This window comes from Rhea americana, unplaced genomic scaffold, assembly GCF_003343005.1.
Source record: "Rhea americana isolate MKP2758 unplaced genomic scaffold, rheAme1 scaffold_9, whole genome shotgun sequence".
NCBI lineage: Eukaryota > Metazoa > Chordata > Aves > Rheiformes > Rheidae > Rhea > Rhea americana.
Window position 1 is genome coordinate 4,977,502 of NW_028187088.1, and position 27,676 is coordinate 5,005,177.

Genomic DNA, 27,676 nt, shown 5'->3' on the forward strand with positions numbered 1-27,676 from the left:
TAGAATAATCTTTTTTTTCATCCACTCTTCCCAACACCACATACGCAAGAGGAGGACACAGCCTTAACATACCACAGCAGACTAAATATTGAAATAAATGCTACAAACAGGAAAGCAATTGAAATGTAATAAGAGAACATGCACCAAAACAGAATAGACTGTGAAGTCTTATGCTAGCTGAAATAAACCACTTTGGGGGGATATGGCATTACAAATACGTTCAGTGCTACAACATATGGCGAGTGGCAAAAAAATAATGAAAATCAGATGTCTTAAAGTCTTCTCGTACCTATTTTCCATACACACAATGTGGGGATACTGTGTAGGTGGGGATTTGGTTTCAAGGGCAATTCATGACTGTTCACTTTTAACATAGACAAGCAGCTGTCTCTTTCTCAGGTGTTTGAGAAACATACTGTCAACAGCCAAGGTGATTTGGAGAAGTCTTCAGTGAGATGGTGAGGAATTATGATTGCAGATCCTGTCATTTGCCATCAGGATTAGGGGTAGATACATTCCATGCATCTCTCTGAAGCTAATCCTGATGCATCTTTCACCTTCACRAAAGGTAAAAACTCCTTCCATAAAACAGACCTGTACAGATATGCAAGATCTCATACAGCATTTTGAACAGCCCACTAATGTTACAATGATTTGCAGACATCGTATAAYAACATTGTGCAATTTAAACAGCTGGAAATTTGAAATGCAGCCATTGCAACTACACCCGCATAAACAGAAAATATTTGAACTTTAGCCTTTTAATTAGCTTTCCCTTACATTACTCCACTGGAATCCTTATTCCAGCAGAAGTTACTGGTAAGAAACTACCAAACAGCTTACACAAAGTAAAATATTGGAGGAAGTCAGTTGAAAACCAACTCTGAAATTACAATAGATGACCAATCACACTGGAAATATGAACCTAAAAACTACAGTTCTTCAAAGAGGGCACAGAAACTTTTCATGGAACTCCCAATTCCAACAAAAACCTCTTTCATTTCAAATACTCACTAACAAGTTACCTACAAGTCATGAGTTATTCAAAGAACATACGAAGATAAAAACTAATGACCATTTGCTTGCCCTGGAAGTGCCCACATGGCCATGTTCTGGGGACCACCAGTAGGATACAAGCTCCTCAGGATGCATCTAACCCAGAGAAACTGCTGCGCAGAGACTCTGTGCCAGAATAGGAGACTTCTGCAATGTATAGCACGTTCCATGCTCATCTCAGGCATGCAGCAATTACGGTGCACATTTTGTTTTCATTCTGGAACAGCAGTTGCACACAGAGTTAGAGCTGTAATATTTATAGCAGAACACTTCACACTGACACAGTTCTCTCAATAAATTTCTCCATGCAGATGAGCTCCTTATGAATGAGGAGAGCTGCATGGTATTTACCAGTTGTACATTCATGTCAAGTTATTGATCAGATCCTCTTTGTTAACTCTTCCACTGCCAAAACAGTCATCCTTCCTGTAACGGGTCAGCCTCTCCCCAGCCTCCTCTGTGCTTCATGTTCATCAGATTTAAAAAAAAACAGTCCGAGCTTTCAGATCCTGTTCTTTCTTGTTGCAGCTGCAGCCTCTCAAAGAGGCAAACTATGTTCACAGTCCTCTTCCTCCTTCAGCATCTGGATTGTGAGAGAGGCCCAGAAGCACTAACCTGGACCAGACCCACAACTGATTATTTTAAAGAAACAGAAATTGAAAATTCATTGTTACACACAAAAAAATGTTTAAGCTAAGGCTTCTGGTATAATTCATTATGTTCCTAAAGTGAACTCAGGCTGATGGTTGTTTTTCCCTCGTTGTTATATTAATACATGGCACTCACTAACTTCTTTTCATCAGAAGATCTCAAAGTGTTTTACAAATGTTAATTAATCCTTATAACCCCTTCCAATTTCCACACGGAGGGTGTTATCATTCTAATGTTAGTTTATGAAATGGAAAAATGGAGTCATAGATGAATGTATTCATTTTAGCCTAAACCACACAGCAGATGATATTCTCACTCTGTCCAAAACCTCTTGAAGCTACCAGGAGCTTTTCCAGCAGCTTCCTAAAGGTGTTGTTTCAGCTACATTGACTCCTYCTTCCCAGGCTGTCTCCAGCAGCTGCACAGCACTGGCTCCCATTAGTGAGCCCAAAAGTGTGCGAAAGCCACTGGCAGAACTGATTATCCTGAGATGCTTTTTGCTGGCATACTCAACAAAGAGGCATCCTCTTCTGAGATCCCCTAGCTCTCTCTGAGCAAGTGATGGCCTGCCTCTCCTCTGTTTAATTTCTTCTGTTGCTAGGTACTTCCAAATAAGTAGTTTACATTTTAAAGAAGACTTGTGTGTGCTGGGAAATAGGGAAGAAAAGTTGAAAAGCTAGTTCACCTTGAGGGATATTGTGGCCATGTCACTGTGAAAGCGCTTCAGGCTGCACTTGGGTCAGCATGCCTCAACACAGCCTGGCACCTTTTTGAAGTGCTGAGTTGTGAACTGAGATACACTTAAGTGCCTGAAAGTATGGAAAATGGGGTTCAGAGTCCTCACCCTACCACTGGGAAATGAGAAGTTAGCTTGCTGCCAAAACTTTCTTCTTCTCATGCTTCAACAGGTGCAAAAATCCAGCTTGATGAGGCAGGATTCCCAAAGGGTGATTCAGTGAGAAAACATCATCCCATGCCATAGAGATTTTAGTCATACAGAAACTCCAGAAAATATCACATAGGTAGGCTCTTGTGCACCATGGTCTCTCAACCCTCTTCACTTTTAAAGTGTAGAYTGGACTAACCTGAACATCAGTCAAGCACTCCCACCTCAGCTCACAAGGGGCTACCTCATTATTCAAAGATAAAACATTTCCTGTCTCACTTGCACTGCAAGACAGAAGAGTGTTTGAGGAAGCAATTAGAACTCTTGAATACCAGGACAGTATTCACACAATAGATGGATCCTTAGTAGTGACACAGAGAACAGACCTTACATTTGGTCCGGGTAAGTGTGCTATGGTTTTTTGAAGTATCCTCTTTCCAGCAAACCATAGTAATTATTCACATAAGCTCATAAAGCCCAGTGCAACTGGAAGACCATTCAATTTACCCCATTATGAAAGTTCTCACTGAATTTRAGTCATGCATCCTGAAAGACACAGAGTGGGGCCAAAAAACGGGTACTAGATGGAAAAATCTATGTTTAATACTCTCCTATAAAAATACAACATTTGGGAAGCGAGGATGCAGCAGTGTAAATAGAAGAATATTTGGCATGATAAATAAATAGGAMAAACATTAGAGAATTTGAATTCCTGCTTACAAAGAGTGTAGTCCARCTTGTTACCCACAGCACATTTTACTAAGATTATTGAATAAGAGTACTGCAATCATCCTGATGAACYCTTAAGAAGGATCAACTTCAATAGCAACTTGCTATTGAAGGTAGCAAAAGGGTCTGGCGATCAAAAATCTCCCAAACTGGAAAAGTAAGTCTGCTTTTTGTCAGGCTAAAATGCTGGTAATTAGGATGCTTAATATGAGATTCAGAAAGCTTCATTTGGCCCCTATCTCTGCTACAAGTTCCTGCACGAAATGCTTAAACTCCCCTGCGCTTCAGTTCTCTTCTGACTAATAACACACAGGAATGCTCAGTGAAAAAATGACCATTTAGGGGATTCAGAAGCTAGCATGGCATTCAGAGGCACTACGTACAGCAATAAAGTATTAGACCAATAGGTCTAATGARTTAAGTTTTATGTCTCTGTTCACAAACACTGGCAATTCTCTACCAGCAAGGAGTTCTTGGATGTACTTACGGGTTCTTCTGTCGGCTTAACCTAAGTATGATACGGAGTCGTATGTCAGTCTTAGTGCATAGCTATGCGTGTATATAAACACATTTTCTGAATCTTTGCCCAAACTTTGCTCAAAATACTCCCACAAAACTACCAAGGATTCATGAAGCTCTAGGGAAGGACCCACTACCTACTTTCCCATGTTACACAGAGAACTCTCAAATGATTTTCTCCTCCATTTCACCTCTCCAGAAGCTTTTCCAGTTTCTTCCCYTTTTCTTTTCATGTTCCAAATAGACTCTGTCACTCCTCACCTTATTGCATGGTAATGAATGTCTCTATGTCACTTCTCCACACCTGTGAGCCCTGCCTTAAATTTTCCCAAGCCTGAACCTCTACTACCTAAGCCTTGCAACACTATCTGCCTCTCTAGGACTTASACTCTCACTAAATTTATGTCTTGCATGCTGAGAAGGGCTAGAAGGGGTCAAAAGACAGGCACTAAACAGCAAAATCTCTGCCTATTACAATCTTGTAAAAACTGTATTTATATATATCCTTTTGGGGGAGAGAATGAATGCCAGGTATGAATGCCAGGGGAGAATAGCACAGGAAACAATTAGCACACACACAAAATTTAACAGAAACAAATACCACTTCACAGACCCAGAGCATTTATTTTTCTACCTCAGGAGCTATAAGCATGGGAACTGTATGATAGGTACGAAGCTGAACTTTTGTCTCTCACCTGATCACTCCATAGGGGTTTGGGTGAGTTTGAAAAAGAGAGAAGAATTCAGGAACTCAATAAGGAATTCACCCCGTGGCTATCCCAAAATGACAAAGGATCAAATGCAGCTCTCAGATATCCGCAACACAGGAATTTTTATCCTCAACTGGATGGGCTGCAAATTACCGCTAATGCACACGCTATCAGTGGGGAGCTTCATGGCCATGCAGATAAGGACTGGCGGGAATTCCAAGATAGCATTGCTACAGTGATACAAGAATTTTTTAGCATGCTGACAAGTCTCAAGGAAAACTGCATTGCCTTTGCAGAGGATTTTAAAARCTGCCTTTCTGTAGGCTTTATAGTAAAGGTAGCAGAGGAGCTTCATAAGCAAGAAGAAAGTTAGTTCTCTGCCTTAATCTTTMCAGTAAAAGTGAACGTTTAGTTAGCTTTGGAAGCAAACTTGACCTCTGCTTTGGGACTTCTTTGGATCCTGATAAAGGAAACTGCTGACACAATGCATCTGCCCACTCTTCTTCCAGCAGGAGGCAGAAGACTAAGACTGAGATGCATAGCACCATCTTAAACACCTAGAATCCATGCCAGTGCTCTCCCTTCTGCTGGGAAAGCACAGTCCTAAAAGTGTCCTGCTTCACAGAACAGTGTTATGCAAAACTCATAAGGCTATTATTTGACACTGGTTTAGAAAACATAAGAATACTTTTGAAGAAATGAATATGCAAGAGAACATGGTATGGTTAGGACACATTTCATTTATGTTCTGCAAAGTATCATGTAACACAGTAGCAGCAGTACTTAGAAAAACAAAAGGAAAAAGGAAATGAAGCATGTGGTAAAGGAGAGGCCGCTCTTGTTGACAGAAGTTCAAGGTCAGTGACAACCTCAAAATGAAGAAAGGGATTATAAGGGTTCCACCATAGCCATTTCAGCATGGGATGGTCCACATCAGTTTGGGATGGTTAAACTACAGTATTGAACCTTGTGAGGTTCATCCATCGCATAAGAGTACTGACAAGTTACAAATTCCCCCCGGGGGGGGGAAAAAAAAAAAAGCTGCCAGAATGCTAACATTTGTAATGCCAGATGGTACTTCTGTTATTACACTGAAGCAAACTCCAGTGCCGAAAAGTACTGCAGGTGGAATGTGGCATGCCAAAATACTCTCTCCTTTTCAGAAACTTGCATTATATTTTTATCGTTAAAAAATCTGCAGGCAATTTGGCTATGACACACTGAGCAGAAGCCAAGATCTCACACCCAGTAGTCACAAGTCTGTTGGACCCAAGGACACACCTCTAGGACAGGACTTCGCATTTCTTAGACTACTGAGGAAGGAAAACAAGCATACACAGATTGCTTCTGCAGGGACTACTTTCTCTAWTTTTTTTAAATGCACAGCAGACGAGTTAAAAGATGATCTCTTACTTGAAAGGGATATGAAAATGATTCAGAGGTCAGAATCAAAACTACTTACACAGAGTTAATCTCTGCAGGTTGGCATGCCAAATTCTGCTGGAATCACTCTTTCTCATGAGAATCTGAATACTTTTCATTGCTGCTTAGTCAAGGTATAYAAAAAAGTGGTGTGTGGAAATTAAAACAAATGAAGAAGAAGAAGAAGAAAACAACGATAGCCAAGCTTCTGATCTTCAAGAAGGATTTTTGATTTTGAGGAAGGAGGGTCTGAACAGGAATAAGTATCAGAGAAAAAGAAAAAAAGAAGCATCTGCAAGGGYAATGCATGTGCCACATAAAGTACTCAATATTGACATAGTTAATGACGTCTCAGGATCAACTATCAGCTCTAGGCTGTCAAGACRACCAGACAGGCATGATACTTCAGCTCTTGCTTCCATCTGCTGAGCTGCACACAAGGGGCAACAGTAGCACAGCAGGTCACAAGGAAGAAGTTTCCGCTGTAATTAGAGGGGACTGTAATTCAATTTACCATCCACAGAAACGGAAGGGAAGTGGTTACACAGCAAGATGTTGGGAATARCCCACCTCTAACACTGCATCTGTATGCTTTGTTTGATGTGAACTGGTTCATCCAGTCCCTACTACTGGTACTGTTTATTTTTCTTTTCTGCTTTATTATCATCCAAGTTTATCTTTCACATCCTTTGCCCTCAGTAAGCTGACCTCAACAATAACAGGATATGTACACTAGAATTATTATGTTTAAAAAAATGAAGAAAAAGCGCTTCACAAGGCATAAAATCAAATGTGTATCAATCAGAAGAAAATAAATAACCAAGTGAYAGAAAAAAACTGGGCATTTAGTCCCCAGTTAACCATTATTCCTCCTACAGGCAAAGAACCACATAAAGGGCAGGGAGCATAGGTGGGAGGGGAGCAGGCCCTTCACATTACTTTGGTCTTCTGATGCAACACAGAGTGAATTTAAGCAGAGTCAATACTTGGCTAACTATTTCAGTTACCAAGAGACAAACAGAAACTGTGAAAGAAAGAATTTAGATACTAGCCTCTGCCCTCACTTGAAACTTTACTCATCGTAACTCAGCTTAAAACCCAAGGAACTCTCTTTAAACCTGAAGTCTGTACTGAATCCTGTATTCAAAATTGGGTTGCGTTACTCCTTTCTAGAATTCAATATGAACTTTCAAAGCAATCTGAAAGAAAAGCAGACAAACAATTTAAAGCATCAACTAAAAATTGTAGTTTGTACTTTCCTTCACTGATGGATGCTTGGGAAGAGAGAAATTGGACCGTAATAGTTTGGACTGAAGYGTGATTTTTTTGACAGCTTCATAGGCATCTAAATGCTTTAGATGCAGGCAGCTCACGTGGAAAAGTGTGTTTCAGCGTGCCTAGTGTTCCTTTAAAGGTGACTACAATATGGCACTGTTAGACCTGCCGAAACTTCTCCTTACCACATCCAGTCTGTGTGTCGCAGTGAGATTTTATGGCACTGCTGAACACTTTGAGAAAGAGGACGAGGGGAGGGAAAGAGGGGGGAGAAGCGCTCTCCCTGACTGTCTACTCTGCAAAGGATTTGAACTGTAGAAAAGAGGAACCATGTCAGCAAATGCCAAACCAATGTGATACCTGCCAAACCGCACCTTATCCTTCTCAATCAGCAAAAAAATTATCCGCTGCCTGATTCCTCTTACCTCACCAATAAAGGGCTAGCTTTTTTCCCTTATTAGGACAGTCTCCATGCTGTAAAATTCTGGCTTTAATAAGCAGCTTTAACATTATGTGCTGCACATCAGCACAAAAAGAAAGCAACTAATAAAAATAAAACACAGGAGGAGAATAAAAGGGCTGAGTCCTAAATTAAAAGRGACGACATCAGCTTAGTTTGGGCTCCAAGATTTGATCATAGATTTTCTAAAATGAAGAATTAAAATTGGAATGGATAAATGTATGAAGCCTAACATTATACACATATATAATTATAATCTTGGCCCTGCAGTTACTTAGATATGTAAGCAGCCTTACTGAAGTCAAAGGGATTTTTTTAATATCCATTAGCACTTACAAGGTTCAAAACATAAATGTCAGTACATGAAAATACTGCAAAGAAAGAAAATATTTTTGTTGCATTTTCTTTAACACCACAAAAGGCAGAGAGGGGTAAAAAGTTACAAAGACAGTTAGATCTATTTCAATTATTCAAGCTATTGATGGAACTATTTTGCTTGGTTGGCTTTTTAAATATACAGTTTTGGATTATCTAGTTTACTACATCTGCACTGTGATATTCAAATTGCGTAGAAGAACACGGACAGTCCTGAAATAATAACCAGAGAATTTCCCCCATACTTCTGAGCCTTCTTTTTTTACTCTGAATTGGGGAGGCTTTGGACTGCAGATCTGGTGGAGAAGTGAAGGGCAGGGGTACAAAATAGCAGGATGAAGTTTTGCCACCCCCTTCCCATGCTGGTTGAATATAATTTGAGAACACCTAGGCCAACAGTGTGGCTATGGAGGAGTTATCTGGATTTAAAATCTGCACTAACAATGAATTTTCTAGTTTTGCTGARGCAGAAAAAAAAAGACCCTTGTCAGGGTAAAGCAATATGGAAAATGTTCAGGGTTATTTCATTTTAATTTAGCCTAAAACAAGAAGGCTAATCTTTATCTAATCCCTTTTTAAAACATTTTTATTTTAATTTAGGTCAATTTTGAATCAAAAGTATTTCAAAAAAATACTGCAAAGCAGCAGCTCAGTAATTTCTCTTCTTATTTAGAAAGTGTCAAAGGAAATTGTTTTCATTTAAAAAAAATGTAATTCCTGTTGTTTTCATTTCAGTGAAGCTACTTGCAGAACCTGACATGAATTCCCAGCCAGTTCTCCCCATTTGCCTTATTTTTGCCAAATTTACCACTCACCAGAAACGACCCACAGCTCTTCTCAGGCATGCAGACTCCAGAGAGCAGTACCAGAGCAAGTCTGAAATTTTTCACCACTGTTCTGGCTTGAACCAAGATTTGGATAGGAAGGAAAATGTAGCTCAAGGTTTTCATGAAACTCTCCAGAGTCACTTGTTGTCTGAGAAAACCTTAGAAACTGGGTCCCCGCAAAATGATGACATCAGATTCAGGTGGCCGCCCCAAACCCCACACACAGTTTAGTTGCGCACAGTGCCCTGGGCACCCCATTGCTCTGCTTGTGCTGGAGGAAGAGAAGCATCCATCCCTCAATAAAGGCTGCAAAAATCAAAGTGTTTCCTTACAGATCTGATCTTCCTCTGCCTCCTCTACTATTTCTTCCATCAAGAAGGATAGCCTCACTCAAAAAAATTTCAGCTCTTCCAGTAAATTTCTTCTGGTCCCTAAATCCAGCTACAAAATCTTGAATTGGACATTCAGTCTGCAACAGCCACTGTTCCTGCCGATGTGTAAACCAAACCCCAAAGCCACTGCATTTCATTTAGGTGGTGGCAACTAATATATCAAGAATCCTCTATGTACATGGTGTGTAGTTACCACAAGGTTTAAAGTAAGTATGATGCTCCCATAGATAACYGTATTTGCATCTAAAGTACTCATCTACCACTTTCTCAAATGCTTTGGACTTCACTCCCAAACACGCTGATGTGCAAGCTGCGTATAAACTGTCCACAGTGCACAGATGGACAGGTTGAGTATGAAAGGGCTGACATTTAAAAAGTAAATTAAATAAATGGCCTATTTCTTGGCACATGGTAAATTTGTCACTGTTGAGGAAGAGCTACTTTCAGAGGTTATCTAGAGGTTTTAGCTTTTAAAATTGGGACATATGGACTTGCTACGGGCTAACATCTTTGTGCATCTGGTTGTTAGTTACATTATGCCTACCTTATTTTATCTGAGTAATGTAAAAAGAGTTTTGAAAAATTAAGGATTCAGATCCTCTGTGGGAACAGGAATGAAAAGCATGGCAAAAGACTAAAAAGAAGGAAAGAGATAGCTTCAAGTGAAAATGAACAGCATCAATTTTCCAAGCAGAATTAATCAAACAGCACAGTCCTACTAACACTGTTGCTGCCTGCAGAGAAGAGTAAAGCTTCTCCTTCAAGTCCCTCTCTCTTATCCTAATAAAACAAGCCAATTCTCTGGCTTAAACATGCAGTCAAGGAATGGAAAAGATAGCCTACAATGCAAGGCACAAACACAAAATGCAGTGAAAGAATGAATTTCCAATAACAAAACTGCCTACAAATAAGATGTAGATTTTGAGCAAAAGCAGTATTTTTCAGGAAGGAACATTTTACCCGTTGGCAAAGAACACTTCTGCTTTCCATAGAAATTTGCATGGTAAACACCAATTTTAGCCTCCAGTAAAGTTAGTCAACTTAATCCCTGTACATTTACTAAGCAGTTTCAACATTTTCAGGCCAATTCAAATAAGTCCTTGGCTATGACAACAGCTTCTGCTTTTAGTTTCCAATGTATCGAATGCTAACAGGATTACATTCAGCTACTTAGCAATTACAACATTTTCTACAAATACTACAGGTATACTGAGGGCACAGACAGTATCTTAAACAATGCAGCTGAAACCACCATATAAAGGGCCATTAGAGGACATTTGCAAGAAGTTAAAAATCACATTGTACCTCATTCAAAACAGCGCAATCACTGCCTCCTCCTTTTCCCTGGAGAATCTCCAAAGAATTAACTTATAAAGACTTTAATACTCCTTTTCTATTCCATTGCAATCTCTTGAGAAGGCACAAGGACTTAGAATGATTAAGTTACGCCTCAGTCTGGGAAGGGCCGTATTTCATCATGTATTTCACTGAGTAATGCTTTGAAGAAGCCTTTGTGGATAATGTTGAAGGTGTCTTCTGCGCTTTTAGCCCAAGGTCACAGAGATGTTTGTTAAAAGGGAATAAATCAGTTTGCAGCTTTTGGCCACCAATTTGATTTCTCTTAAACGTCCTCCCCAAAAATACTGCTGTTAGACGTGGCAAAACAAAACCCCTGTCTTGTTGTCAAGGTGTGTCTGCTCTCATGTAGAACTACTGGATATGAATCTCAGAAGGTGTAGGAAACCACAGGAGAGCAGCTAACCATGTTTCAAAAGACAGAGATYGAATTATTTTCACTCAGATAAAATTCCACCAACTCATGTACATAACTGTGGGTGCTAAAGYGGACACAAGCTGGGGCATTCCTTGCAGCAGTCACCAAACACCTCAGACATATACACGTGATAAAGTTAGCACATTAATGATGCTTTCTCTCACCCAGTTGGGGAGCGGAGCAGCATCTCCCTCAGCAAGGATATCCAAAGATTTCTAGCTTTTTAAGCAGAACAGCCAGACACTGACATCTAGCTAAACTGGCCCCAGTGCAGGCCAGTGAAAAGGGTCTGAAGGTCGGTCCAGAGCCTTCAAGCCAGGGTCACTATACCCAGGGTCAGCTCCCCGCGGCAGGCTTAAGAGTCACAGTTTGCTCTAGTTATGTAACAGCACCAGGGTCCAAATCTCACTCACTTCTCGTCTTCCTTTCTCCTCTCCCTCTCTTTTCCCTTGCACCAGTTGCAGTGAAATTAGTTCTCTGCCCAGCAACTCCCTGTTCCCATACAGCAGTCCCTYGAGGGCTGGCTGCCACAATCTGTGGCCATTTCAACCAAGGACCCAGCACAAAACAAAATCATTTGACGTGTACTTAGTTTAATTACTATTTATTCCCCACTATCTGAAATCATGATTAAGGGTTTTATGCTCCTGGAAGGGGCTTGTTGGAACATCCGAGTTTCAGAAATCTCTGAGCACGCTCCTCCCAAGAGCACAGGATTTCATGCTTGAAACTCCAAAAACAAGAACCCCAAAATCTCAGTCACTTTTGAAAGTCTCTCCCAGATTTTAAACAAAAGCCTGAGACAAATCACTTCGCAGTATTTTAGAGACTAAGTAGTGCCCTGTTTTCCTCCCCTCAACATACAAAGCAGACGAACAAAGCGATAACACAAGACCCGAATAAATCAGATAATTTCTTTGGCAGTATTACACACGCCAATTGATTTTCTTCATTTGCTTCCCTCCCATATTCAGAGATAAATGCGTCATGAGAACTTTATTTACTTAGTGGACTAAGCAATCCGAGTTATGAGAAAGCTTTCAAACAAACTATGAAACTTCTGCAAACTTCTCATTAACAGCACTCTGATTAGCAACCAGTCCTTCCAACATACTCTTCTACCTACTTCTGCCTCGGAACAAAGCAACTTAAATTCTGAAGTTTGGCTCAAAAAGACGCATAAATGCATTGATTTTTCTTTTAGACAAGAGAATACAATATAACAAAAAGAAGAGCAAAAGAACACAGCCTGAATCCAATGCTTATTCCCCAGTTCACCCAACTTCCAAACTCATCACATACTGTTTTGTGCCCCTTTCCCATCACCACCATCCAGCACTTCCCACATAAAACAGAAAGGCTAAAGCCATACAGATATCACAATAAATCGGGAACTCACTTGGAAAGACTTGACAAGTTCTGCTTGCAGTACGATCTGCTGATCATGTCTGCAGCGTATGAATCAGTGCAAACTGCTGCCAGCTCCAGGGAGCAAATGGACGGATGATCAGGGCGTGGAATGAGATAATAAAAATGCCATTATCCTTTCAGGCATGCAAGACTCATTGGATGCTCTTTCCACCCCACAGGTTAACCATTTGGTCGGTCCTGTAGCTCCGAAATGACACACTGTTCGCCTCTTGTCAAGCTCATTATCTATCTTGTATCCTCCCCCTCCCTTCGCCCCCCTCTGGTCCCTCTGCTCTGCGATCATATGATTATTATTTTTTTTACTGTATTCTCTCTAATAGAGCCTCTTTGTTATGTCTGGACCTCAAATTGCAGAAATTCCTGCAGATTTCTCAGCTGCTCAGTTTGACAGACAAATGCTCACTTCCCATTCCGTTTCCACAAGAAGTGCTTCTGCTTCAGCAAGTTTGCCCAGGCACCAAGCAGTGCAAACCACATACACTGTACAAAGATGCCTTCACAAGTATTTGCTTGTAGGAAAGTCACGTTCCAGCCTGCCCAGAGACAACGAGGGGAGAGGACCAAATGTAAAACAATAGTCCAGGAAACAGTCCTCCCTTTTGATCATAAATCATTGCTTAAATATATTGCAAGCACATGCATCGAGTCAAACTTGTGAAAGGTCAAGCTGGAAGTGAAAGCTCAAAAGACTAGAGTGATTTCCAAATGGAAACAAATCCAGGGAGCTAGCAAGCAGCTGCAAAGCCCAACAGAGTCAGGATAAGACCACTGTATATTAAGCAATGGGATTAAAAACATGGCTGCAGCAAAATCCAGTCTAACAGACTCTTCTCAACATTCTTCCATATAATCATCTCCTGAATCTGAATGAGGCAGGAAATAGAAATGCAAACAAGATAATTTAAATGGAGGCACCATCAGTTACCAYGATTTCACATGCTTGGCTCTCATACCCCTTTAAGCTGGCCTATGTGAGAAAACTGAAACAGCTCACTGCACAGTCCTGCAGCCATTCCACCCCAGGTTGTGATCCTGCTTAACCTCATAAATTACAGGGGTGGATCTGGATGGATTAGTACTTTGAGGGGAGATTCCTCCTAGAAGCTCACACTTCTGTGGGAAGGAGTTCAGTAGGTGGCACTCTTACCCTGGAGTAAGCACTGAGTCAATAATGTTGGCTCCCAACAGAGGCATGAGCCTAACAGTTTCCTTCTCAGTGATTTTAAGAAATATTCACCAATTTGTGTTCTGCTCAAATGCCAAAGCAGATAATTGATTTTTTGCCTCTATAAAACTCGCTGTACCATTTCAAGGATAGCTTCTGAGAATAAGTTACACTTCTGTGCTTTCTAGCATGCTGCATGATTCTCATGCAGGAATGCACAGGCTTAGACTTTTTGCAGAACAGGTCTGCCATATCCTCCTCCCTCCCCCCCAAATTGTTATTTCTTTACCTACCTGATTTATCCATCTTTTCAAGTACAAAATGTACTAGAATTTTGGGCCAGCGCAGGGAAATGGCAACACTGCTGACTGTAAATGGAGAATACTGTGGATTCTAGGATTACAAAGAGATCTGCAAATGAGATCAGGGTCCAACAGGGAGGCCATCTCCACTTCTTTTACACTGTACTCAACTGAAAGAGGACATGTAGGGCAGTGTGAATGTGAAGAGTCCTTAGAAAATGCTGATGACAAGGCAGTCATCTTTGTTYCTCCCAGAAAAGAAATTTCCATGATTGGGAAATTACAGAGGCAGATTCTTCTCTCTTGGAAGAGAGTCAGTTAAACAAAGATTGTATCACTGTTCTGGTAAAATACTTTTTAATCAGATGCCAGATCTAAGAATTGATGATTATGAAACTATAATCTGGGCTCCAAAYGCAGTCCCACAGATTTCTAGTACAGATCAGTATTTACTACTATGTCACAGAAATGGATCTTTTTCCAGTTGAGTGAGTTCCAAGCCTTTTTCAATGTATCCTGGAATGCTCAGGTTATTGCAGTGCTCAGAAACAAAACTATTCCCATGTAGGATCACATACAAGCAACTTGAGTGTCTTCTAAAACTTTACACTTTCCTTCTTTAAAGAAGAGTCCTAAATTTTTCAAAAAATCCCATTGCTTCTATTATGATGCAGACAGACCCTGGCTCTCAGTGGCAGATCTGAGCTATTTGTTGAGTCAGTAGGAGAAAGAGGAATCTCCTGCACTTGTAGTATATCCTGGAACTGTTTTAAAATGTATCCGTTAGATCAGGGCACTCAGGAGAAACACAGGGTTTTTTTCTCTGCTTTTCCAAATAACGTTTTGAATTAGAAAAATCTGGAGGAGCACTTCCTGCCTAGATGAAACACAACTGTTTTACATGYCTATTTTTAATCTGGAGCAAATATTTCTTACATTGAACTGCATCTTCTTGCCTATGAAACGCTACTGAGAATAGATATCTTTTGTCTAATGAATTCTTGAGCCATGATTAATACTGGCCATGTTAATCTATCCTCGGCTGATGTGCTAGTTTGCATTTTTGCCTACAAATGAAGAACTGAGGATATATGCAGTAAGCAAAGCCCCACTCCCAAAGAGTAGCAGTCTCTCTGCCCAACTGGCTGCAGCTCATCTTCAGTGAGCATCTTTGGTAACAACTGGTTGAAATGCCCTGCAGGTAGGAGACAGCATATTGKTTTTTTTTAATTTGACAATACCAGTTGTTAATTTTTTTTTCCCAACCAGAAAGTGCTATAAAGATGATTCATCACACTCGCAAAGCTGCAAAACCACATGTGATTCTGGACACAGTAATGTTGATCCACTGCATACAGGCAATAAGCACACTGCCCAGTGGACCTAGACTAGCTTGTGTTAGTGGTGTTGTGGCACTGATGAATGCCCATGAAGCTTCATCATCCGCTGTTATCCTCAAGAGCTCAGCACGTCACTGAAATAGCAAGGTCTGTTCAGCTGAGGAACATCTCTGTTTTAACAAGAGCTACAGGGACATTTTCACGACTCAGTTTGCACTACTGGAAACACTATGTCTCTCTTCTCAAAGGAGGGCTTCATGGTGGCCAACACATGCAATGCTAAGCATTCGCACCCAGCAGCTCCATAGTGTACAGCCATACAGAACTGGTTCCAGTGAAAGAGGCTGACACTAAGCCAAAATTGTGTCATGCGTGCAATCCTCTTTGAAAAGGAGGAGGAGAAGTCAAGTCATTTATAGAGCCCTGTACTTAATAACCCCTTTTATTTCACAAACAAGTTTGTTGTTGTTTACTTTATTGAATAATTTAACTGAAAGGGATTTGTATTCTCCTTTTTCACCCTGAGGTGAAGATGTTGCATATGGAACAACAAGAGGCAAACAACCTTCTTCTGGATCACTTCAAAAATTCACAGGGGCATCTGCAGCATGAAAAATGATGATGACAGGAGATGCATGTCTKACAGCTTGTTTTCCTTGTATGTTCTGATGCTTCAGAGATGATGACTTGTTCCAGGACACTAAGATCACTAAGCAGGACACAAGAGGGAGAGAAAACTAGGTAAACAAACACTAACTAAACTATTGCACTTGAAAGGAGTCATTCACTCCAACAAATTCAAGTTAAATGACTTTAAGAGTCAAGGCTCATCTATTACAACAATGAAAGGAACTACAGGGCCTTTCATAGCTTCTCATCATTAAAAGCAGCAAAATGAGGAGGAGGAAGGAGACATGAGAGCTTTCCAAAAGGAAATTATTACTGGGAGGTTCCAATGTCTACTCATACTAACAATAGGAATGTCCAGAGGTCGTCCAGAGAGCCACTTAACATTTTGTTTGTTATTTTTACTTTAACCATTCCTGCATGTAAGGCAGAGTTTTTGGTGAGTCAATCATAATAACCCTTGAATCGTTTCTCCTTTACAGCTTGTATTGAATTTAGAACTTGACAGAAGCACAGAAGTAGTCCAAACCATGCCTTCCCATACAYAGTTTAGCCCTTTCTGTACGCTCTTGTCAGTAGCGGGTTCTGTCTGTCACTTGGCTGCCCACTGTTCTTGTCCTGTTACTCAAATACCTCCACGTTCCTTTAGCTCTTTGTGTAGTYCCTTTCCAAGCCAAGGCAATTTTGAAATGGGAAGGCAAATAATTTACAGAAATATACCTGATTTGCTTCAGAGACAGTAAATACCTCACCACACCACCTCCTCTCCTGAGTGCCGCTATCCTGAAATCAGTGGACAGACTTGTAGAGAACTTTGCAAAGCTACTGGCATTTTGCAAGAGAAACAGAACTTTGTGTTTTTTAAGAAAATCCACTCTGATGACATTAACATCTGCTCCTTGTTTGAAGGATATTTTTAACTGTTCCCTCCCTGGGAAAATGAAAGATGCCACAATGTCTTTCATGCTCTCACGGAGTAGACAAACTCCGGGKTTTTTTTAAAGTCAGCTCTGCAATGCCCCCACAGTTCACAACAATGTATGCATCTCATAAGGCAAAAAGGATCTACATTCACCCCTCTCAATACAGGAAACTGGTGTGTGGGCAAGGACTTCATTTCACAGATGAACACTTGGCATGTTAAATCATATGCAGTAGGTAAAGCCTGGCAACCCATACAAAATGTCTTGGATAAAATCTCTGAGTACTCATAAAAATAAGGCTATCTACTTCATCATGCTGCAGTCTCTTACTCTTCCCCCTGCCCAATTCAGTTTTAAATATCTGAAGTAGCGGAGATTCTGCCATTTCCCAGTGGTAAGCCTTTTGTAGTCTTAAAGAGTTCAGTATTAAGAAATCATCCAACAGCTACGACATCTGTTCCTCCCCTTGTTCTTAACTGTAGCTCTTAGTTATGTCAACCTGGATGTCTGTGAACAGCAACAAAGCCAGATATTTTAATGTGTTCAGTGATACCCACAAAAAATAATTACTCAGCCATGCAAGTGAAGATTTTATATRTGTATATATATAATATATACACACATAGAATGGAATGTGTAGTTTTGGTTTTGTACATACACTTGTGTAAATCACAGGCAGCAATGTTAATGGAGTTTACATGCTCACATGGGCACATCATCATGTAGCTAATGACTTATCAAAAGACAGAACTATTTGCACAGATGAGTTCTGCAGGATTGGGAACATAAACTTGTACCTTAAAACATGAGAGCCTGAAGTCTTTGAAATTTTAACCACTCATAGTAAAGTACTTACAGGTATTGACAACCCATATAGACCCCTGTAGCATTTAGCCTTATCTGATATCTGCTTTTGCAGATCAGGATGGTCCTGAGCAGCACAGACAGGAGTTCGGTTCTCTGCAGAGAGAAGTTTGTCTTCTCTGTCCTCACTTCTTGAGTTATTAATATTATCCTGTGTCTCACATAGAAAAATTACTGACTGCATGTATGGCTGTGACGGTAAACAAAACAAACTCCAACACAAGTGTTAGAGCGATATTCCAAGAACTTCCACTGTAAATTGAACTTGATTAGAAAAATATATTTGCTGGTGTTTCCATTCTCTACCAGTTACTTACGGGGCAAGGCACAATCCAGAAATAAAGCAGCACAGCATTTCACGGTGTGATAGACTATTTCCACTAAAGCGTAGCTTTTCTTTTATGTCATTTTTCACTGCTTTCAAATAWACAGTCAGATCAGAACAATAGTCTCCATATTACAGCCAGGACACGGCTACCTTCTGGTCATTTGAACAACTGGAGGAAATCATATGAGGGAAGCATTCACAAAAGCTACCTTTACATCCTCTCCGAAAGCCCTGGCACAGCCACCTGCATGACACAGGCTCTGGTGACCTCCCGCACTGAGTTGCCCTCACGGGGACCCGCATCTCTCCATACTCCAGCATACTTCCACAGGGAAGGATCATCGCTTCCCCACGCGCTTCCTGTGTTACTCATGAGTGCTCATACTGTTGAGCTTTATACATTTTCAGGGAGAGATGCCAATTCTTACAGCAATAAAAAGCAATCTATTATTTTGGCTAGAAAATTTTAAAATTTGCTGTCTCTCATTGATACCTGAACTCTTACTTGCTTGGAGCAGTAACTGTTGTTATGTATTTCAGCCTTAGCAGYAACAAGAGTAGCACTCCAAGCCCAGAAGATTATGACTGCGCTTGTAGGCCCTTCTGCTTTCATTCATGTAGTATAATATTTGCAGAGTTCACAAAACTGAAAGCCATATAAGCTGCCAATAATATAGATGCAAGTTCCCTGCACCTCAACTGTTTTAGGCAATACTGAATTTCTGCAACACTTTTGCCAATAGGTTTTATATAAAACTATTAATATTGTTAGCTCAGTTGGTTAGAGCACGGTGCTAATAATGCCAAGGTCATGGGTTCAATCCCCATATGGGCCACTTGTTTAAGGGTTGGATTAGATGATCTCCAAAGGTCCCTTCCAACCTTACCAATTCTATAATTCTATGATTATTAATATATTAACAGGTATGGTCCAAACATTCTTATTCACTTCAAACTAAGCTTGTCTTCTTATTCCCTGAATTTTAGTGGTGAGCAAGATCCAAGCCCAAATTAGGATCTCAACTTCACGAACAACCCAATAAACTCAGCTAGCAAAACCATCAGAATTCCACTGAAGTCACTGACTGTTCAACAGTTTATGCCACTTAAACAGCTCGAAGGTATTCAAAACTCAAACCTAGGCTAGAGATACTGAGCTTTTCCTACTCCTGAGCTTAGCTTAAAAATAGGTTGGAGCTGCAGAACAGGCCTCCTTCCCATGCAGGTTGATGATCAGTTAGATCTCTGGCTGACTAGACTGCTCATTTTTAATATCTGGAAATGGCCCGTAGGTATTTTGGAATGGGCTTTACTTCACTAGCTGCGCAGGGATTACAATCAAACCGGATGCTCCCAAGAACTTTCAGAGAGCAAACAGTGTCAGTTTATTTAATAAGTTTCAAAGTGAAACTAAAATCTTGTCCAAATCATGTCTCCTCTGATTTAATTAAAGCACACCACACATACTGCACTGCTCTGTTAATCATTAACAAAGTTAATTGAAGACAGAAGATGATTCTTTTCTTTTCTTCCCTTCAAAAGCTTCCAGTCAGTGGAAAACTTCAAAAAACATTCCCCAAAAAGACCAGTACAGTATGACTTTTGTTAGAATGGTCAGTGCGTCAGTGTGTTTTTTCCCCTTCTGTCCTTCAGATTCCTATAGGAATGCATATTAAAATGGGGGTAAGGGGGGTGTTGCTGTTTTTCTTTTTTTTGTTTGGCAAAATACCTTTCTCAAATTTTCTAAATATTGGCTGGTCTTTGCGTCAGTATGACAGCCATTGGGTTTGACAGGAATCAGATTGCTAAACCCACAGAAAAATGCTTTGGAAATTAGGGGCTAGTTATACATTCAGTTTCATTTAAGTCTGCCAGTTTTAGCCARCTGGCAAGGAGTGGATCCAAACTGTCTCCGTTATCCCTTCGCTTCTGTGGTGCACAAGCACAGTTCCTTCAGCACACTAATCTCTGCTCTAGCTTTTAGGCTCATTCACAGCTCCTGCTCTCTGATAAATCTCATCAGCTCTCCTTTCCCAAACCATTATGCTTTCCAARATGACCTTAGCAACCCATAAAACATATTCTCTCAATGCAGGAAACCCTTCCAATTTCTTCTGGGGAGGAACTAAATAGAAAATTAAATAATGTTAAAAGTATTACACTTTCTGGACTATTCAAGAAACAGGATGCACCCAACTTCTATTTTTTACAACATTTCTCACTTTTTGAAGGAGACTTAAAAAAAAACCAACAACAACAACAACAACAATGAAGGTTTCTTTCTTCAGGTTTTAGGAAATCTAAATACAAAAGCTTCCAGTCTCATCGACAGAGGAGTTGTTATCTAACGGGATTTCCCTCTTGAAAGCAACAAAGGGTCAAGGCTGAACACTTCCACAAAGCCTGTCAGATCAGATCAGGTCAGCACTCCGGCTGGATTCCTGCCTCCAGCCATGGCTCATGCCTAACGGCTTAGAGGAAAGCAATGGGAAAAGAAAAAATGACAAACGTCGCTGCACCTGGTCCATTGAGCAAAGCTCCACTTACAAGGCAAAATTCCTCTCTGCCCCCTGCAGGCAGTCAGCTGGAGCTCTGCCAGTTAAAGGCATTACGGCGTGCACTGTAATGTCTTTAAAAGAAGTAATTTATTGTAGGGTATTACACACAAAAGGACATCAAGAGTTAAAACGAAATCGTAGTAAATAATCAGTATTTGCATCACAGTACACGCATCAGCTGTTAATGAACTGGGGGCTTAAATTAGTCCAGCACAGTAAGAGACCAAGTATATTTTTCCTCTGTTATTTCTCTATTTACCCAATTGCTAATAGGAACTTCTGCACCGTGGTACCTGAAATCTACCATAATTCAGTGACAACTGCATGGGAGTAACTCTTCAAGGCACAGTGCATCTAATTCCTGGCTTCTCCCGAAAAATGGCTGCAGGGTCACACCTAACACCATCAGGACAGGTAAGGTCTCAGAAACTCCCAAGGCCATGATTTCTTCCCATCTGCTAAGGAGCAGGCTCAGACTGTGCTTCAGAGCTGCCTGCAAAAGGACAGTCCAAATACACTCACGGCTTTAGCACGGGCTCTTGATCTTGTCCATRTTACCCAGGTGGCCTTTGTGGAGACAAATGCAAGCCCGTGACAAACGACAGCCCAGGCTTAGCTCCTCCTAAGCACAATYAGCATCTCAGTGCCAGCCTGTAGCTGGCTTTATGGATAGGAAGCCCTGGATCACAGGTCAAAATCATTCTGCATCTAAACAGTTCACCAGCTGGATAACAGAGTGTGAGAAAAGCTTCTCAGACCTGAACTTCTGCTAAGCATACACGAGTGTACTGAAGCTCCTCATCAYGTGTACATAGCCTTGGCTTCCCACTGACAGCGCAAAATCATGAGCCTCTCAAGTAGGCAGGCCMATGGGAAGGAAGAAGAGAAGCAGCTGCAATCCCTCTCACTGTACATGCTTGTTTTGTTATTTTTCTAGATCTGTTTTGGTTTTCATTTTTAAACAACTTATATGCTAAGGTATCCATGAAGAAATGCATTTGTAAACAAATGTCTGTGCAGCCTTCAGTCTTTGAAGATAGAGTTTGTTCGAATTCTTCAACGATTTAGAAAATGATTTCATCCAGCCCATCAGGCCAGTGACTATGAAGGCTGATGCRATGCTGTGTGGGTGACTGATCAGGTCCTCAAGCTACAGAGCTTGAACCTGTGCATTTTGCTCTGCCATAGGAAGGTTTCGCCCCTAAAATATCTGTCCATCTTCAGAATACATAGAAGATTTCTTACCACTGCTTGAAGAGATGATTTCACTCATATCATAAGAATAACCTCAAAGACACCCAAACAGGGATGGGGTGGCATGCACTCCTCACTTCTCTTCCGTGAAGGAAACAAAGAAGTTTGCACAARGACTTTAACCATGTGCCTAGGTAAGTATCTAAGCAGTTTGTCAGCCAGCTGGATAACTGAGCAAGAAAAGCCCTGCAGATCTTATATTAGGAAAAGCAAATATATTTGTCAGTCTGTGTTTATAAACCTTTGTAGCTTGAGATTGAATTCTGTAAATATATTCTTTTATTTATTGCCATAATATGGCTGTATTACAGGGAGATTTTTCAGGGAAGCTGGCAATACCAAAGTCTTCCATTCCCACAGTCTTTAAAACCCARCTACTGGACCACTCTCACAAGGACCAGTATCCCTGTAAAATTCTCTTGGATCTCCAAACGATAACTCTCCCCATTGCACTACAAAGTGTCCTTTGCAACTTGGTTTGAGTACGAGGAGTTATCTTTCCCATATTTATATTAACTAGAAAAGTTTGGCATACTACAAGGTGGTAAAGAAAAGGCCGGAAATTCAACTGCTCCCTAGGGAATGTGAAAAATATCCCCTTTGCCATTACTGAACATGAAAGGAGCCCTGTCAGGTCTCCCTAGATCGGACAGTTTAGCATTCTCTGCAATAAGCCACCAACCAAAGAGGACAACAGTCTCTCTTTTCCATTCAGTTTCTCATTTTAAGATGGAACTATCAATAACTTGCTTAACAGAAATTTAACCTTTTCCCCAAAATAGCTCACAAATTTGTCCTCAGGAAGATTTAAATAATGTAGCTATCAAAATACCTAATAGCAGTTCAGCTTCTGTAGATTAATATTGGCCACTGGCTAGAAAGAAAAATCATATTAATTTTTAAATGGCAAACTTTCCTCCTGATTTGTGAAAAGCTGCAACCTTAGTTCTAAAGCTGTGACTACAGTTTCATAACAACATTTTGTGCACTGAGAGAAGGCTTCAAAATATTGCATTTTATGAATAAACTTCAAGTACTGGAAGGATTCCAGGAACTCCTTTTCCACGGGCTCTTACATGATTYAGAAGGTCGGTAGAGATTAATACACACGCAGTATTACAATCTTCTTCCTAAAATAAGTCATTATAACAGGAGCTTACCCTTCCAGTCTAAACAACTTATATTCTGAAAGTGAACATGTTCTGTCATTCCAAAGTGCAGGCAAGTGCATACAAACTTATTCTTAAAGCATCATTTTTGCATTTACAAAGGGACAAAAATGCCATGTTTAAATGCATCAGAGTTGGTGACAATGTTCCAAACAAGAAACACATTAATCAAAAAATATTTTAAATTAAAAAAATTTTGCAGAATTACAAACTTTGTGTTTTTATCCAGAAAACCTGAACTGTGCTTCTCGTTCACACTTCTAAAGTTTCAAAGAAATAATCACCATTTCACTAAAATGGGCAATAGGTATTCAAATTCACTAAAACTCATGAAAACTATTAAAATATTGTTTCTAATAAACATTTCAAAAGACTATGGGAGAGAAAAATTGGAAGTATTTCACAAACTTGGCAGCATTTCAAACTTCTAATATTTGAGAACAATCGTTTTTCACAAAAAAGGCTTGAAGCTTTTTCTTCAGCATACATTCGTCTACACTGAAATTGCAGTGAAATTCTGAGTTTACAAATAAGCAAAGACTTTAGGTTTTGGCCTTATAAAAGCAGAAAATCCAATCAGCCTCAAATGCCAAAGTAGGACCTAAAAGCAGAATGGAAGTATTAAACTGAATTCGTCGTAGTCTGCCAACAAGCTAGCTAACCAACTATTGATAAGATGTTCTGCGATAAAACTTAGCTCTTTTTTAATGTTGAAGCTYTTGAAAAGAATGTTACAGGCTCTGATAAGCCAGATGCTATCTCAGCAAGGGCTTTGAAAGCCTCCAAGGAGCTCTGAAACCCATCAAGAGCCTTTGGGCTCTCTCAATGTGTTCAGAAAGGGGAAGGGAAGCCAAGATACATAGTTCTCATATGCTCACTAAAACCTCTGAAGACAACGATACTTGCGCAAAGTACACTGCATAATCAAAGACAAACAGCTCTTGGGTGGGTGCTTAACAGGCTTGTGCCCARTGTGGCAACAGCAAGGGGTTCACATCAGCAGAGCAAGCTCCTCTCTCTTCCCGTGTGGCTCTGGACCCAGTCAAGCAGCTAGCCATGGAGTAATGGCATTTAAGCATCCACGGCAGATGGAGAATGCAYGTTCCTGGCTTTGTGGGACCCCAGCGTGCTCTGGTGGCATTGCTTCCCCTTGGCCACAGAAGGGACCAATAGCAGGTCCTTCCTCTCAGAAACACTGCCCTGGGCAAAGAAAGACTCCCTCTGCATTACACATCATGGGATTTTAATGAACATCCCTAACACTAGTGGTTTTATACCAAACAGTTAGCCTGGGCCACATCTTAACCCAAAGAACAGTGAACAGCAAACATTTGGGGAAAGAGTACAAGAAACTGCATAGAAAAGAAGTATAGTGTGATAGTGTGCCAATATTTTATTCCTATGAGTGTTATTTAAACAGACAATTGCTCCTGATCATAATCCCTTTCCAAAACCCAACTTTGTCCACACCCTTCTATTTGAATCCCAAATACATTTATAAAAGTGTAATTCTCAAAATCAAAACCTAGACAATATACCTCTCAAACAACCTAATCAAACTATGTGATGTTTTCTTTCTCCATTCTTTCTTAGGAGGAAAAATACGAATCATAACTCCCAGGCTTGAGAATCTTTTCATATTTACATTTTTATCATTTACAAAATCAAAATAGGGACAATTGCTGAAACTCTATAACCTTTTCTGTTATTTTTCCCTCTAAAATCTTCCTAGAAAAAAAAATCTATGATGAGATGTGACATACAAAATTTGCTGGAAAACCTCATGGGAAATTGATTCAACTGGGAAGATAAATATTATCCTTAACCGTGAACTGGCTACTCCTGATGCACATGACAAGGCTTAAGAGGTTAAATGTAGTTCTGAGAAGAGTACGGTGCATTTTTGTTTTTAGAAACTCTACGTTTAATTGAAATGAGAGATAAAGAAAATGATCCTTTGATGAACAGGGTCTGGCTTTAGGCATTTTCTTATCAAGATGGCCACATTCAGAAGAACCCACCCACCAACATACCAGAAACCACAGTTGGCAAATGTTACAAGCAAAGGCATTTCCTGAGTTCTAACTTTCTAGCTGAGGGCCAGATGCTTCACGATCCTTCCTTAAAGCACAGTTAAAGGAGTGGGTGTACAGAGCCTTGCCCAATCTTGCATGGTCTGTGTAAAGCCATGTCACATCCCAGCCATTTGCTCTGAATCAAAYAAGCAATGGTCTATTCCTGTTTTCTCAGGAAGTGGAGAGAGGGCCAAAGGACTACTTCTTCTACCCCATCACCTTATAAAAGCTTCAGTTTATAAGCTAGGCCAGCTGAATTAATTGCGGTCCCTCCATCTGCATGATGGATGCATGATGCAAACATCACAGTGAAAGAAACAGCAAACATTATTTTAAAAGTTAAACAGCAGCTGAAGGGCCTAGAGACCACATTGTGGTTTTCTTCCAACCTACAGCATGGACTACCTACACCACTTCCAGCAAGTTACTTCCAGCTTTCTTTCCATTGTTTTTAATATATTATTTCATAATTACTTATGCGAATTTCTCCAAAAACACTTACTCACTTAGAAGTTTCAGAAGTAGAAATTAGAACCTTATAAAATGTTTCTCTGTCCAAGAATTTCTACAGACAAGAATCCTTAAAGCTATGAAAAATAATCAGTTCCTGCTCAAACAAACAACAATCCCAAAACAAAACAAGAACAGACTTGCAATTTGGAGCCTGCTAGTAATGAATAAAGAAGGATAGTGTATTTCCCCCAGAGGTGAAGCACACTAAGCTCATGTACAATTTGCATATGCAACTGTCAGAAAGATCAAAAATAATTCTACACTGTAGCTGGCTAGAGATATAGCAAGCTCTTTCTTTTTTCCAGTAGATTTTTAAGACAACATTTACAAAATAACGTACTCTAAACAGTAGCAGACAGGTTTTCATTCCAAATGTGGAAAGTCGATCAGAGTCCCTAATAATGAAATAAAACTTCTTCAATGGAAAGTAGCGAACACATAGAAGAAAAACTCTCATTTGGTCCCATCTTTTGAATGTATCCAGACGCCAAAGACCATGACTGCATATGGTCACTGTCAAGCAGAGGACTCTAAAGGGAACCGTCTGTGATGAAGAAGTCACTTAAGCCTAGCTTCTCCTCAGCTGTGGGAACAGCACTACTGAATCAAGAGCAAAAGAGAAAGGACCAAGATCTGAACAATAAGAATAACCACATATCTTTGTTGCCACAAGTTAAAAGCCACACCATCTGCATCCTCATAAGAAATTGAGGTATGTCTCATACATTCAGACATGGTCCCTTATTTCAACTAAGATGACACATTTCAGTGGTGTAATACAAGGTGCATTTAAAATCCTTTATGGTTGCTTTACCCTTCTTCCTTCRTGGACAGTTTACTCTCAAATACAAGCTGGAAAAGGCAGACCACTTTAATCAAAGCAAAYTATCAGCTATCTCCTTCTACGCAGTGTGGCCTTGCTCTAAAAAYTAGGTTGGATGATGATATTTCTGAACCCCCTCTTCACAAAGTGAGAGTAGCCCTGCCATTTGGATGTCACGACCTATTTCTACATGTGTACGCTTTTTTCTGATGGCAGCCTCTTCAAGAACAACATAMCTAGCATGGATAGAAAGATGTGTGGATAAAAAAATAACTAATGTATCTCACAACCTCTTAGCAATATACATTTTCTTTTAGACAATTTACCAGCCAAAGAAATTCATGACACTAAAAAAGAAGAATACCCTTCTATATACATATACACACACACAGTTTGTCCACATTAGACCCCAAATTCACGTTTAGAAGCCAGAAGTAAGACATCTGCCCACCCTGCAGACTCAGTCTAAGATCTGAGAACAGCARCTGCTTTCTTCCAGCTCCTTGCATCTGCGACAGGAAGAGCAAATCTGCCAGCTGCAGCAGAAGCAGTAGAGGAACGGCCTCATCCTCACAAATATGCACATCAACTCGAATGTTGCCAGCAATGGTACTGTTGAGGCCAGTCCCAGGTAGACTGGAGTTCTTCTGGTTTGGGTGATACATCATCACTTCAATAACCAGCCTAAAGCAAGGATTTTACTCTCTTTAACATCTCATTATTCCACCAAATGCAGCAATTTAACTCTGTCTGTTTAAACAGGTGCTATTAAATGTGAAGAGCAACAGTGAAGAAAATAATTCAGACTTGGTTTATATTCCAGTGGTGCCAAATTATCCTTGCATTAATCAGGTGCCCCAGTTCTTTGTGCATGGGCCTGTTTTCATGGGCCAGTTTAGACCAACTATGCCCTTCTAACTATTTATCCATGCAACCAAATGCAGTTCCCACCTCCAGCACTTGTGATTGCTGCCTCCAAATGGTATTCTCAGAGACAAACAYCACCTGGAGACACTACTCCCTCTATGAAGCTGGATGACAAATGTATCCAGAACAAATACTTCGAGAAGTGCACCCAAACCAAGGACCTCAAATTGCTGGTTGAGTTATTCCCTTCTTGTATTAGCACCAGAAAGAGAAAATCATCCATGACAACCACAAGTTTGTTGACAACACACAAAGCTGGGCAGAGACCAGTCTGCTTTCCCCTTGCTGTTCTAGCTCTTCT

The 27,676-nt window shown here is 40.3% G+C and overlaps 1 protein-coding gene across 13 annotated transcripts in view; it reads right to left on the bottom strand.

Annotated features, from left to right (window-relative positions):
- CALD1 (caldesmon 1) overlaps positions 1 to 27,676 on the bottom strand; it is a 197,314-nt gene that overhangs the window by 42,852 nt on the left and 126,786 nt on the right. The window contains exon 1 of one of the 13 annotated variants that reach the window (XM_085324210.1): positions 12,476 to 12,711. The exons of the other annotated variants lie outside the window; for them this stretch is intronic. Coding sequence (XP_085180336.1) covers positions 12,476 to 12,522 — 47 coding nt within the window. The 5' untranslated portion in view covers positions 12,523 to 12,711. Of the gene's footprint in view, positions 1 to 12,475; positions 12,712 to 27,676 lie in introns of those variants that run through there. 13 annotated transcript variants of the gene reach the window in all.